This window comes from Sander lucioperca, chromosome 5 (assembly GCF_008315115.2).
Source record: "Sander lucioperca isolate FBNREF2018 chromosome 5, SLUC_FBN_1.2, whole genome shotgun sequence".
Lineage (NCBI taxonomy): Eukaryota > Metazoa > Chordata > Actinopteri > Perciformes > Percidae > Sander > Sander lucioperca.
The window spans coordinates 26,364,299-26,377,875 of NC_050177.1; the positions used below are offsets into that span (position 1 = coordinate 26,364,299).

General features: G+C 41.7%; 2 protein-coding genes across 2 annotated transcripts; one reads left to right on the top strand and one right to left on the bottom strand.

Moving 5' to 3' along the window:
* Nucleotides 1–158: 158 nt before the first annotated feature.
* Nucleotides 159–7,779, top strand: kbtbd3 (kelch repeat and BTB (POZ) domain containing 3). Its single transcript, XM_031297246.2, has 11 exons — nt 159–641; nt 1,015–1,300; nt 1,396–1,561; nt 2,297–2,479; nt 3,203–3,376; nt 3,465–3,755; nt 4,055–4,297; nt 4,423–4,713; nt 4,841–4,990; nt 5,479–5,631; nt 7,492–7,779. Exons 2-10 carry the CDS (start codon nt 1,026–1,028, stop codon nt 5,599–5,601), a joined length of 1,896 nt encoding a protein of 631 aa, XP_031153106.1. The 5' UTR covers nt 159–641; nt 1,015–1,025; the 3' UTR covers nt 5,602–5,631; nt 7,492–7,779.
* LOC116048263 (sarcolipin) lies at nt 7,731–9,265 on the bottom strand. Its single transcript, XM_031297255.2, has 2 exons — nt 9,001–9,265; nt 7,731–8,527 (listed from the first exon to the last, which is right to left on the bottom strand). Exon 2 carries the CDS (start codon nt 8,416–8,418, stop codon nt 8,323–8,325), a length of 96 nt encoding a protein of 31 aa, XP_031153115.1. The 5' UTR covers nt 8,419–8,527; nt 9,001–9,265; the 3' UTR covers nt 7,731–8,322.
* Nucleotides 9,266–13,577: the final 4,312 nt, after the last annotated feature.

Sequence of the window (13,577 nt, forward strand, 5' to 3'; positions counted from 1 at the left end):
CCTTTCTTGTGATGTGATGTGCATTTACCCCCTACCACTAATAAGAAAAATGTGTCGTTTTTTAAATTAGGTATAATGTGGGAATGGTTGCTGCATTTAGTTTAATATATTGCAGGGGCCATTGCAGTTACAATTGGTAAAGGAAAAACGTTAAAAATAAACGACGCCTTATCTGCAAAGCATACAAAACGAACAGCTCCAGCGAGCTATTACACAGACAAAGGATCTACTAGTGACAGCCTATTCCCGTCTGTAGTATTTGTGAACCCTATTTATCTGCAACTAATTACGGTTTTAAACCTCAAACTAGTAGGCTGTACTAGGCCTTTAGACGTCAAATGAGCACACTCTCACCGAGCTTTTAGCCAAGACCATAAAGCGTCCAATCAGAGAGAACTACAGTTCCCAGCTGCCATTCCTCTACCGCAAACAAAGAGCCGCATACATTCACATACAACTCCAGGGCTTTTATAAAAGAGATACACATCTCAAACAAAACAGCGCACTTTCAGCAAAAAGGATGTTACCGACAAGTATAACTGCAAAAAAAGAAAAAGCTATCCGAGTCATCGCGTGATTTCACGCTTCCGGAAGTTGGAATGGCATGAGAAAGAGAGAGAGCTGTCCTAGGTGCTGACACGGTGAGTAGTGCATGCCCTGCTTCAGAATTACATACGATACCTGTATGTTTCACATGTAGTTCTATCATCTATAAATTGCTTTTAACAGCGATACGTTATTTAGTTATTTAAGGTAGTGTGTATCTGCATTTTGAACTGAATAATTGTGACAATACTAAATGTGCAAGACACAGGTCTTTCTTAAACTGTTCTCAGAAATAATGCGTTCCTCTTTCTTATCTCTACTTACCTCTCTTTGTGTCTCTTACACACAGACACACACACACAAACACACAAACACACATATTCAAATAATATATGAGGACAAACTTAGACTCACTATATTCTGTGAAAATGCATTATGACTTGCGATTATTTTCTTTTTTATTGTCAGAATTTGGGAAGATGGATGAACCCCAAGAGTCATCGTCCTGTATCACCAATGCTCACAACTCCAGCAGAAGCCCCCCCAGTAGTACACCTGGCAGTACTCCACAATGCAACGGTGTCCCAGAGTACCGGACCCTGCTGCAGGTGCCGGAGTCCCACGGACTCCAGCTGCTGGGCGTGCTTAGATCATTCAGGGAGCAAGGCTTGCTGTTTGACTTCACCATTAAGGTCCAGGATCACAGTTTTCCCTGCCATCGCTGTGTCCTTGCAGCATGCAGTGATTTCTTCAGGTATTCCATCTATCTATCTATCTATCTATCTATCTGTCTATCTGTCTGTCTGTCTGTCTGTCTGTCTGTTAATATAGTAACTGCTCTGTGTTTAGGGCCATGTTTGAGGTGGATATGCGAGAGCGTGGTGATGGTTCAGTGACTCTGGGTAACCAGAGTCCAGTGGCGGTGGGTTCTTTCCTGGACTTTGCCTATTCTGGAGAGACACTCATCACTGATGGCAATGTAGACATGTTGTTTCAGCTTGCCTCTTTTCTGCAGGTAGAAATACAAACACTCTTTCTTTTTCTTTTTCTTAAACATACAGTACATCTGGGTACCTTGGTAGCTCACCTGGTTGAGCGTGTGCCCCATATACTAAGAGTCAGTCCTTACCGCAGTGGCCCGGGTTCAAGTCAGACCCGTCTTCAGCTTTCCTATCAAATAAAGGCCAAAAAAGCCCAAAAATAATCTTAAAAAAAAAAAACATAGAGTACATCGTACATTTTTTTTGTGCCATAACCAGCGCCTCCTTGCCAGGCTTAAGGTGTTACTAAACAAAAACTTCACAATTTGACATGTCACAGTTGTAGAAGCACAGGTGTAAATAATACAATTATTGATGGCTGAATTTATTATGGTACACCCGCACAGGTGTTCACTTATTTTGACTAATTAGGCCTCCTCTCAGGACTGTGTGTACAGACTGTTTCATTAGCATTTTGGAGCGTCTATTAGCATTGGAAAACTTTATTACTATTACTTTATAACTTATTGGTACATGAACTTTGGTGACCTCATGTAATTCCCAGCATAGCTCAACCCAACTTCAACCCAAACAGAGTTCTAATCAAGCAAGCGAAAACACTTGTGTGGGTGTACAGGGCCTTCATTCAACAAGATTAACACTAACAGATTAACACAAGATTAACAGTTATTAAAGAAACAGTTCTTTAATAAGATACTTTGCTCTAAAGTGCAGTTTTTTTAAAAAATATGTATTGTATGTGTCCTCAGGTGTCTGTCTTGTCCCAAGCGTGCAGCAACTTCCTGATTGGAACCATGGATCTTTCTAATTGTCTGTCCCTCCTCTCCCTTGCTGAGGCCTACGGATCGGCCTCTCTCCTGCAAAGAGCCAACGAGTTTGTGGTTCAAAACTTCTCTGACCTTTCCAAAACCCAAGACTTTCTGGATATGCAGGTGCTGCTTAAGAACGGCAAGATAAGGAAGTTATTTTATCAGAGAAGCTGAGGTTTATATAAGGATGAATGTAGCGTATTTGTTAATAAATCCATACATTCCTTTAATTAGTTTACACCTTGATTATATATTATGAATGTAGTCTGCATTCTTTCTGCCTGAGCAATGACTTTAACCAGTTTTTCGCTCATTCTCAGTAATTAAAATGACAGCTCATAATCATATTTCATAGCCAGTAAACTGTAACTCTTGATCCAACTCTTGGTATCTAATGTTAAAGAAGGGACATTGAGAAAAATGACAGCATTCATTTTAAATAGCATTTAAAAAAGATATAGCAACAACATTTGTCAATATGTTTCAGCTGTCTTAGCCTCTCTTAAATCTTCCACATGCTGAGAAACAAAACATGTTATGATTTAGATATAAGATATAGCATTTTTTATTTAATGAAATGATTTGAAATGATTTCTCTTTTATGTCAAATGTCTGGCTTAAAAGTATACTGTGCACCTAACTTATCTTATTTGTAAACACAGGGCATTACATTGTTCAGTTAATTACACTTAAGAAATCAGTCTGGTCCTGAAGACCTTGAGTGGGACCTTTCTTAGTGATAATAGTGTAAAAAATGATTTTTATTTGACAAGATACCCATCCTGCGTATATCAAAAAGCCTGACTGAACTTACTCGGTATTTAATATTTCAATTGCTTTTTATAGGTGAATGTGTTGGAGTCATGCCTAAGGTCAGATGCTCTAAACGTGCCCAGTGAGGAGGCGGTGGTGATGTCTCTTCTTAGATGGACACGCCATGATCTTTCGGGAAGACAAAAACTGTTGCCAGGCTTGTTATCGCTAACCAGACTCCACCATCTACCTGCAACTGTAATAAAGGTATGAACACACTGCATGATCTGCAGGATTTTGGATTTTATATGTAATTGTCTCATCCTCCTGTGTCACCCCTCACCTTCTCTCTCAGACTCTGCATGACTCAGACTCTCTCCTCTGCAATGGTGAGTCCTGCCTTGCCTTGCTCTCAGAGGCTCAGAGCAGGCAGGATCAGTACAACGGCCTGCTCTCTGATGCCAGGCCAGCCACCACACAAAGCTACATCTACATCCACAAGACGGAGGAGAATGGAGAGATCCGCCACACCTTCTGCTACTGTCTGGAAACAGACCGGTGGAAAGACCTGGGAACAGGGCATGGAGAGGTGACAGCTACTATGCCAAACCCACCGGGATCGTACATTACCAGCTTTGCTGAGAAGGTACGTTTTAGGAGTCCTGCTGCTGTTTAGATTAGTGGTTCCCAAACGTTTTGCGTTGTGTTCCTTCAAAATTAAGCAAGCTCAACTTGCTTAATTTTACAAGACCCCTTATTACAAGTTATAGCCTTGGTGCGGGCATGTCTTATGAGCAGTTCAACCAAAGAGTAAGTTTTCTTTCCAGACCTGGGAGCTGTTTCCAGACCTCAAGGGGGGGGGGGTTACATTAGCTTTAAATAAGCATGCTCTCCGTTATAGCTTACAGAAGTTCCTGATCTTCTCGTCTTTCCACTGGATCTAAGATATTTGTGACAGGTGGTTGCCGGGGGAACTGTTGCCGGGCAATACGTCTCCACGTGGCCGAGCCGTTCCATTACGCCACGGACGAGGTTTGGTGCTTCTGTCCTGTTACCCTAACCTGCACGCCTGCACCTGCCATGCTGAAGCCCAGAACCACACACACAGCTGTAACATGCCTGGACCGAGTGTATGTCATTGGAGGACGGACCACGGGATCCAGAGGGGGAGCTCCCAGTCTGCTGGAGGTAACAGTGTCTCTTTTATGTACGATTGAGACCATATTGTTGGTTCAGATCTTCTTTCATTACTAGATTATTAAGTGTGGATGTTTATGTGCAGTACAGTCATTCTTTTCTATCATATATTCTAGGTAGAGTATTATAACCCTCTGACCCAGACCTGGAGCTCTGTCAGCCCGCTGCCAACTGCCATCTTCTACCCTGAGGCCAGTGTTTGTGGCAGTGTTATCTATACACTAGGGTCAGAGGTGGAGATCACAGACTCCTTTAACCCCTCACTGGACTGCTTCTTCTGCTATGATGCCCAGCAGGACCAGTGGAGCCGCCTGGTGGCAGAGTTTGGCCAGTTCTTCCATGCTACATTGGTCAAGGCGGTGTCAGTTAACAATACACTGCACCTCTGTGACCTGTCCACTTACAAGGTGAGCCATCAGGGCACTGATGAACGAATGAGTTGTCAGTCATTAAACAGGCTTATGCAGTTTTACTAGCAGGACTGTTTACATAGTGAAAAACAGAGTTCAAAGTGTGACTTTTTTCCCTATCCAGGTCTACAGTTTTTGTCCAGAGACCTGTGTGTGGAAGGGTGAAGGGTCATTTGAGTGTGCTGGGTTCAATGCCGGAGCAGTGGGTATGAGAGACAGAATCTACATCCTGGGTGGAGACTATTCACCGGACGAGATCACTGATGAAGTTCAGGTAGGAGAACCTTTACATTCAGAGAAGCTGCCCTAATTTGACTTTTATTGGTGGTGTTCTAAGTCCTGGTTTCATGAGCTAAGGGTGGAGGCCACTTGATGTGTCGACATATCTAAATATATGCCAGTATGTCTCTATGTGTGTACTGCATGTGTACAGTATGTTATATATAATGTATAATATTACTATATATGTATCACCATTACACAATGAGGAGGAATGGATGTGAGAGAGGGGATGAATGTATGAGCCCAGGAGACGGTAGAGATGGGAGATGTATACACAGGATTGAATAAGAGAGGGGATAAAAGGAGGGATGATCAAATAAATAGTGAAAGGAAAAGGGGTAGGGAGAGTGGGTTGAGATCTTCATTTAAAGTTAATGTATTGCTATTGTTAATGTAAGATGTGATTAATTTATACTCTTTGTTTTTTGGGGCAGAGGGTATTCCTCCTCTAAGATCTGTGTTTTCTTGGGGCCTGTACAGGTGTACCACAGTGGGAGGAGTCAATGGGAGGAAGTGGCTCCCATGCCCAGAGCACTCACTGAGTTCCACTGCCAGCTCATCAGTTTCAACAGATACAAAGATCCGTGGGGTGACACAGCATGATACACAGCAGACACACGCTCATCAACACATGTGAGTGGTTATACATGTATGTGTTACATGTATCATTGATGTATGCAACTACCCACAAGTCCTTAACTTCGTATGTGTGAAGCACCTGCTGTCATTTGTTGTGTCATATTGTCAATCAAAATGTGGTCTCTCCCATGGAGGAACCTTATTGAGAATAAGACTATTTTAGAAATCCTATTTTAGTAGCTGAATATTTTTTCTGCTTTGTATGTTTTAAAAAAAAAATTTCCCCAAAGAGAAGAACTCACACTATCTGTACATTAATCAGCTCTTAGCTCACATATAGAAAAAGGAGACTTTGTTATGTAACACTTTGAAGCTCCATTGACACAGCCTTCAGGAGGGACTCACCCGGATTTTGCACCAGGCGCCCCTGCGCTGCGTTCCTGCTGCGCCGCGGTTTTGTTCCATCCTCCGCCACGTGCCATACCACACTGGGAGCGTCTGAGAAGCAGAGCGTCTTGCCTGCCCTTGTATGTATTGTCTCTAGTATTCAAAAGAACAATCACGTGTTTATTAAGCTAGTATCTACCTTCCACTCCAGGCACTCCTGTTATCAAACTCCATGCCTTCTCTTTTCTGGCGTTGGATCTGTGATGTCCAGTGTTGTAGTCAAGACCACCTAAACCGAGATCAAGTCATTACCAAGACCAGAGTGTATCGAGACCGAGACGAGACCAGGACTTTGAGGGGTTGAGACCGAGTCAAGACCAAGACCAGACAACTGAAACATACAGTATATACACAACTAGTTAATATGTATAGCTATAGCTATGCTTCCTTAGTGCAGATACAAATTTTAGGTGGTCCCCGCTGTGTCAGTTAGCATTAAATTGCAGAATTTACACACTGCTGTGTGTTTTCTTTTAGATGTTGTTTTGCGAAAAAAAAAGTCTTTTAAAAAATATAATAAATAAAATGTAATAAATAAAATGTTATTACTGACGAATTGGCTGACATCTCCCAGACAGCCAAAGCTTCTTCTCCTGTCACCTACAGTGCATTTACTTTGCAAGTTCATGTTAAGGGGGGGGGGTAAACGGGGGTTAACAGTAACACATTTCAAACTAGAAATGAGTCAAGTTATTGGTGGCATTTGAAGCAGGAAGTTTTACATCCAATCACAGTAATGATGTAAACACATAAATCAGATGATACACAGGCAATTTAGTGATATCCCTGCAATTTTGGTCTTGAGCGGTCTTGAAATAAAATCGTCCTCTTTATCCGAGACCGAGACAAGACCGAATAAAAATGTGGTAGATTCTGAGACCTTCGTCTTGAGACCGATCTCGAGTAGGCCTACTACAACACTGGCTGATATCTGTTATGTTTTTCCACCTCCATGATGAATCTCTCGTTGTCCGTGGTGTTGTAGAGGAGACCTATACGATATTGGGGTGTCTTTTGGTAAATTGACTGGATGCTCTCGCTGTTTCACTTCCTGCTCAGCTGTCCAAACTCCCTGCGGCTCGCCTGAAAATTGTACCTGGCGCGTATCTTTAGCGGAGCGGAGAGCCGCGGCTTCCGGAACGGAGCGCAGACGTGCCCGGTGGATTATAGTCCATCAGTTTTGCATCATGAACGGATCAATTTATTTTGTTCTGGTAACATTACACAACACACCTGACCTCATAAGACCTTTTCAGCACACATTATTTTGTAATCTTTTTAGGTAAGGGTCCTATAAGTGGGTCTGTCATGTGGGACGTTCTTTCTAAGTTGTTTTTTTTTCTAGCTGATGGAGACTTGCTCATATATATTACACTATTTATAACTCAACTAAAATAATTGCATGGCAATACTGTCTAAATTATCTGGGTGAATTTTCCTAAACATCTTGCCTTTATTCTGTTTCAGACTACCATGCATGCCCTGTTTCTCCTCTCATGATATATAATTCTACATGTGATCAATACACAGATCACCTGATAATCTTCAGTAACTGCTTGTTTGATGAGACATATGTAACCATAGAGAAATACTCTGTTGCTTCAAAGAATACAATAACTTAACAATAAGTAAAACATGGGCTTCATGGTGTAAGTCATGAATGCATACAGTATGTTTGTGTTTTAAAACAGAAAAATAATCCAACAAATGAAAGACTGTTTAATGTCAAGAAGTAAACATAAACATGTTTCATTATTTGTGTTGATGTCTTATTCTTTGAGTAGATACAGTCTCTACATTTGACACATGCATCACTAAGTAAATGTATCAAGTGGTTCAATGTATCAAGGTACACAGTGACGGGTATAAACTACTGTTTATAGTGACATTGCAGTGTGTTTTTATAGCTGTCACTTTAAAGGAAAAACTAGAGCCTAAAACTCCTGTTTATATTTTTTTGTTCACCCTCCCATCTCTACTGTGACTTCCCATTTGGCTCTTGCCAGAGATTCAAGGCCACATTAAAAAAACACATCAGAATTCAAATACTGATCCAATACTAGTTTGTCATTGACACTCTGCCCTGTCTGCAGCAATCACATGGCAATCAAATACAAACTAGAGTTCTGGACCAAACCAGTGCTCATTGAATAAAAGAATGAAAAGATGTTAACACTGTGTCTGAACAAGAATCAATCAGCAGCAAAGTCCTACAGTAACCATGCTGGCTTCCCTCCACACACATATCTCTCCATGTCCTCTGCCTCTCATTCATCTCCTCTCTTGTTGCTCCATGGTTCAGTCCTGGTAAACTTTCACCAGCAGCCACATCAGCAGCACAGTGATTAAGACGATCATGAAGTTGAGGAACAGCTCCTTCGCCGAGCGGTCCATGGTGGTATCACACCAGAGGAGAGGAAGACGAAGGAAAGGAGACAAGGAGGAAGGATGCAGATGTGTTGGATGTATTTTAAAGAGGTGTGGCTGGTCCTGGACCTGAGAGCTGTAGAGAGAATATGAGCAATAAAAGAAATAATACAGGTATGACCAAGGCAAATAAGATGGTATTTAGGAGTATAAGTGTGTGTGTGTGTGTGTGTGTGTGTGTGTGTGCATGTTTGTTGCCTGTGTTATAGATTAGATGGATGGTCGTTACATGTGTTCACAGATCAGTCACTCAACAGGGAGAGGTGCTAGAGTAACCCCTCATATACATACATGGGACACAACGCACACACCCACAAAGCATACTTAATAATACACTAACGACACACACATGACCAGCATTAAAGTACTGCAGTGAAAAATGTATTCATGTAAAAGATCACCTTTCCAAAGTCCCTTTACACTTAGATGTCAATTACAGAATTTTTCAAAAAGGTTTTAATTGGATTGTTAGCCGACATTATTCTTCCAACTATGACAACCTTATTCAGAATGATAACACAAAATCAGATTAATTCAGTGAGCTGTTACCTTTCTATGAACAAGAAGAAGAGGAAGCAGATGTTCTTATGTGTTCCAGTAGTACTTGACCTCTGATAGCTTCTTACTAGTCTTCTGGAAACTTCTCTATTGTGGCACTTCTTCTCTGCAGCATCTATTAGTAGCTGACCTTCCTGCTGTTGTCCAGCTCTCTGTGGTTGCCAGGGGCAGGGCCCGCTCCTAAAGTAGCCATTCGAAGCGGTCCGCCCATGTTTCACATACACACAGACTGATGTCACGCACCAACTAAACAACCAATAGAGTGTGTTATTTTCCACAATCTCATCCACTGGTGTGTCCCCCAACTATACCCATACAGTCTCTCTCTCGCACACACACACACACACACACACACACACACACACACGCACACACACACGTACACACAACAGAGGAGGGATTTAGGGTTATTTATAAAACATTATTGCAGATACTAGGTGGATTACAGTTGCTCCAAACACAATACTCACATCTTCTGATGGATATAGGAAACTGTAACAGTATCACTCAGTATCTGGGTATGAGCTATGCACAGGGGGAAAGAAGAATAACAGAGCGTCCTCTCCAAAATGCAACATTGGAGACATGTAGGTTTAAATCCATCTGATGCCACAATTCATCATGCTGTCTTCCCTGTCATAGAGAAACTTTCCAAAAAACGGAAGGTTAATTCCTCCCATAGTTAATCAGTATGATGGCATACACAGTCCTTTCTGCCACAGCACGTAAGTTACTTTCAATATTCTTTGTGGCTGCTGGAAATGCCACGACAGCCAGGAAAGACAATACAAGGATGTGTTGGTCATGTGGCAGTGTTGCATGTAGAGGCTGGCACCCTTGCTAAATCGGTTTCTTTTAACTGATGGACAGACAGACACAGGCAGCCGGGCTAAATCAGATTCTGCTCCCCTGAGTGAAGTGCAGACAGGCTGATAGGCAGTGAGGCACCAATATGTATATTCACCGCTGGGAAATATTGGTGCCTCACTGCCTATCAGCCTGTCTGCACTTCACTCAGGGGAGCAGTTTTTTTTATAGCTCTATATTATAGAATGTCCCCTGACGAAATTTTATATCAAACTTGGACCAACAAATCCCCATGTGAATACTTGATTGATACCTCTCTTATGTATGTATGGTAAATATGGAGTTACAGCCATCTGGTTAGCTTAGCTTAGCCTAAAGACTGGAAACAGGGGTAAGGGGTTCTGTGCAAAGGTAGCAAAATCCATCTACCAGCACCTTGTTTATTTTTATTTTTAAATCTATACAAAAAGTGTAAAAATGACATGCTGTGGTTTCACAGGGGTTTAATGGACAATTATTTTTTTCCCTTATATTTTGTGTCTCCACCATGAGTTTGCCGGACTTCAGGAGGTCACTGCTCCCAGCCATATTCCTGCACATAACACACCTGTAAAACCGTATCTTTGTTTTTTTTTACTGTCATGGCCACAGGTGCCATTGATTGGTTGTCATTCTCTAGAGGGTGGACCTTGAGGGTCAGAGAAGAGTAGTAGAGAGTGGCGTGCTATGGAGAGCCTTCTTGTTGAGACTGTGATGGACAATGACTGAGAACCCTCATCCATTTAGTGTTTTTGTTTAGTTTCTGTCATTCTATTTCTTAACCTAAATTAACTGAAACTGACTCTGTGCTACCAGTACTACCTGTCCTGGGACAGTACAGATTTAACAACTAAGATATAATGTGTTCATTAGTAAGCTTTAGAGGTACTGGAAGGCAGATGTTGCTACCTTTTTGGACAGATCCAGGCTAGCTGTTTCCCCCTGCTTCCGGTGTTAAGCTAAGCTGTTTACCGTGCAGTTATGAGATGGTAAACTCATCTAACTCTCCACCAGAAAGCAAAATTTGACTATAAAGCATTCTTTTCTCTCTCTTTTGGTTGTGTATATGTATTGTACTCTTACATTATTCCTCCTTTATGTTATGCTGGCACTAAGAAAGGGATTTTGACAGTTCATCACAGTGAACCTCTCAGCTCATCTCACACTTGACAGCTGCTTAAAACGGTGTTAATTCTGAACTAATGTTAAACCCCCTTGACACACACACCTTTTTCTCATACACACAGACGGGTCACAGCAGGACTGTGTATGAGCTCGGCTCCCTTGAACCTTTCCATCACAGGATTCCAAGGTCATTCCCAGAGGATTTAACAGATCAAAACGGCTGCCATTTTATCTCTCGGCTGCCCTGCCAGCATTGGACTAATAGCTATTTGAACCAGGGATTCCCATTGTCACAGAGATCTAGCACTGGGGTGATTGAATAAAGCGGGGCGAGGTGTGCAGGCATCTCTGTGCGGGGTGGACCACAGCCCACTGTGACAGCTGTGTGTGTGTGTTTAAGATAGAAAAAAGGGGCAGGGTTACCCTCTAAATCAGTGGAGAGACAGAGGGGTGTCAACAAGGCCTTAGAGACACCATTCCACACATTCTGGGACGCTATGTGTGTGTGTGTGTGTGTGTGTGTGTGTGTGTGTGTGTGTGTGTGCGTGTGTGCGTGCGTGCGTGCATGTGTATATGTGTGTGTGTAAGTATGTGTGAGTGTAGGCTATGTGCATATATGTGCATGCAATAAGACTACTGTTCATTATCTAGTTTGGTGAAAATGTCATGCTTGCCAGCTGTGAATGTTATGGCAAAAAAAAAAAAAAATAATGTCGACAAATCAAATCATCCATAATATCTCTCTACAGCAACCAATGTATGCCAGGAGACAATTAGTTTATTAGCATAAATATGGAAAGTAAGAGGGAAACAGCTAGCTTTAAGCTCAATAATTGACATGTTCTATCTTGTTTGTTTAATTCTTACAAAAACCAAAGTGTGACAATGACAAGTTGAGGTTTTGCTTCCAGTCTTTATGCTAAGCTAATCGCCTGCTGGCTATAGCTTCATATCTAGTGTACAGACACAAGAGTGATATCAATCCTAAACACAAGATTAATTCAATTTATTAATCTTATTAACAATCTTAATAGGCTGGCAACACTTTGCCTTTACACTCAATATGAAGCTAGAGCCAAGAGGCGATTGGCTTAGCGCAGCATAACGACTGGAAGAAGGGGGAAACCGCTAGCCTGGCTCTGTCCAAATGTACCAGTGCCTCTAAAACTCTCTAATGAAATATTTATATTTTGTTTAATCTGTATAAAAAACAAAGTGTAAAAATAACATTGGGTTTTGCCTCCAGTCTTTAGACATTAGTGGTATCAATCTTCAATCTTCTCATCTAACTCTCGGCAAGAGGGCAACTAAACATATTTTCTAAGATGTTGAACTATATCATTTCTAAGCTCGAAAGCTGCCATTTCCATACAGTTGTTAAGAAGTCATGAATTGCACACACACGCACGCACGCACGCACGCACGCACCCACACCCACACACACACACACACACACACACACACACACACAAACCATTAATATTTTGGCTCGTTGTAATATTATGTTTGAACATCAGATCTGCTGCCAAAGACCTCAACTAACTTCTGTCCGTCTTATATTCTTTTTAGCTGCCAATTAGTCAATGAATAGACTGATCTTTTACATTCATAGTGCTACAGCATGATGTATCTTCTCTTTTTTCTTTTACATTTTAAATGTTGTGATTACACATCAGTCATTTTTCTTTAAATTGGCCCTCATGAGCAAAAATATTTCAGTCTCGGAAAAAAGAGGTCATGAACGAACCAGCTGAGCTATTTCTGTCCTTTTACCTGTTTCATCACCTTCGTTTTTTATGACTCACATTTTCTCCAAGAACAGACAGACATGTGCTTGAAAAAGATTCCATAGAGATCAGAATCACTATTTTAGAAGGATCTAGTTTCTTTTTCTGTCCATCTCCGTCATGCAGTCTCCAGCTAATTAGAATACAAAGATGCCAGCAACAGGAGTTTGGCCTCTGGCTACTGCCCCTGAATATCAAAGGGTGATGGCATGCCTCAGGGTACACAAGTGGTTCCACTCTAGTTCCCACCGTTACACTGTTTTTTCAGAGCTTGGCTGATGTTTGAGGTGAAACTGCCCTTGAACACAAATATCCTCATAATCTCCATGTTCATAACCTGAAAGTGATTTTTCCACTTTGTAGAACGTTGACACTCATTGTTCACAAGTTCATGAATGGCTGACCAACTCTGAAATATATTGTTAAATTTAGACTTATAAGATAAGATTGAAAGTTTGTCTGGAAACAGTAGTTGAGTAACAAATCTCACTACAAGGTCCAGCTTTTGATCATGGCATGATCTTATTTATTAGACTTGTTTTGTTGTTATGATGCCGGAGAGGGCAGGCATGGTCTCCTGTCTGACCAGCTGTTGTTTTGTAGCCTAAACTGAGCGTGCTGTTAAGACGACGAAGGGTTCCCACTGGCCAGCAGCTCAGCCTAGGACTGTAATTACTGAGATGGCTGAGGACAGGTGAGGGCTTCATTACACAACACACCCGTGTATAATCGCACACAACGACACACACAGATTTTTCATGCTCGCAAACACATACAAAGACCACATCCAGTCCATGCATGCTGGAACAC

Coding starts and splice junctions, on each gene's coding strand:
- LOC116048263 (XM_031297255.2), bottom strand. CDS start 8,418: ATGGACCGCTCGGCGAAGGAGCTGTTCCTCAACTTCATGATCGTCTTA.
- kbtbd3 (XM_031297246.2), top strand. CDS start 1,026: ATGGATGAACCCCAAGAGTCATCGTCCTGTATCACCAATGCTCACAAC. Junction 2,480..3,202: donor AAGACTTTCTGGATATGCAG/GTGCTGCTTAAG, acceptor TGCTTTTTATAG/GTGAATGTGTTGGAGTCATG. Junction 4,991..5,478: donor AGATCACTGATGAAGTTCAG/GTAGGAGAACCT, acceptor GGGCCTGTACAG/GTGTACCACAGTGGGAGGAG.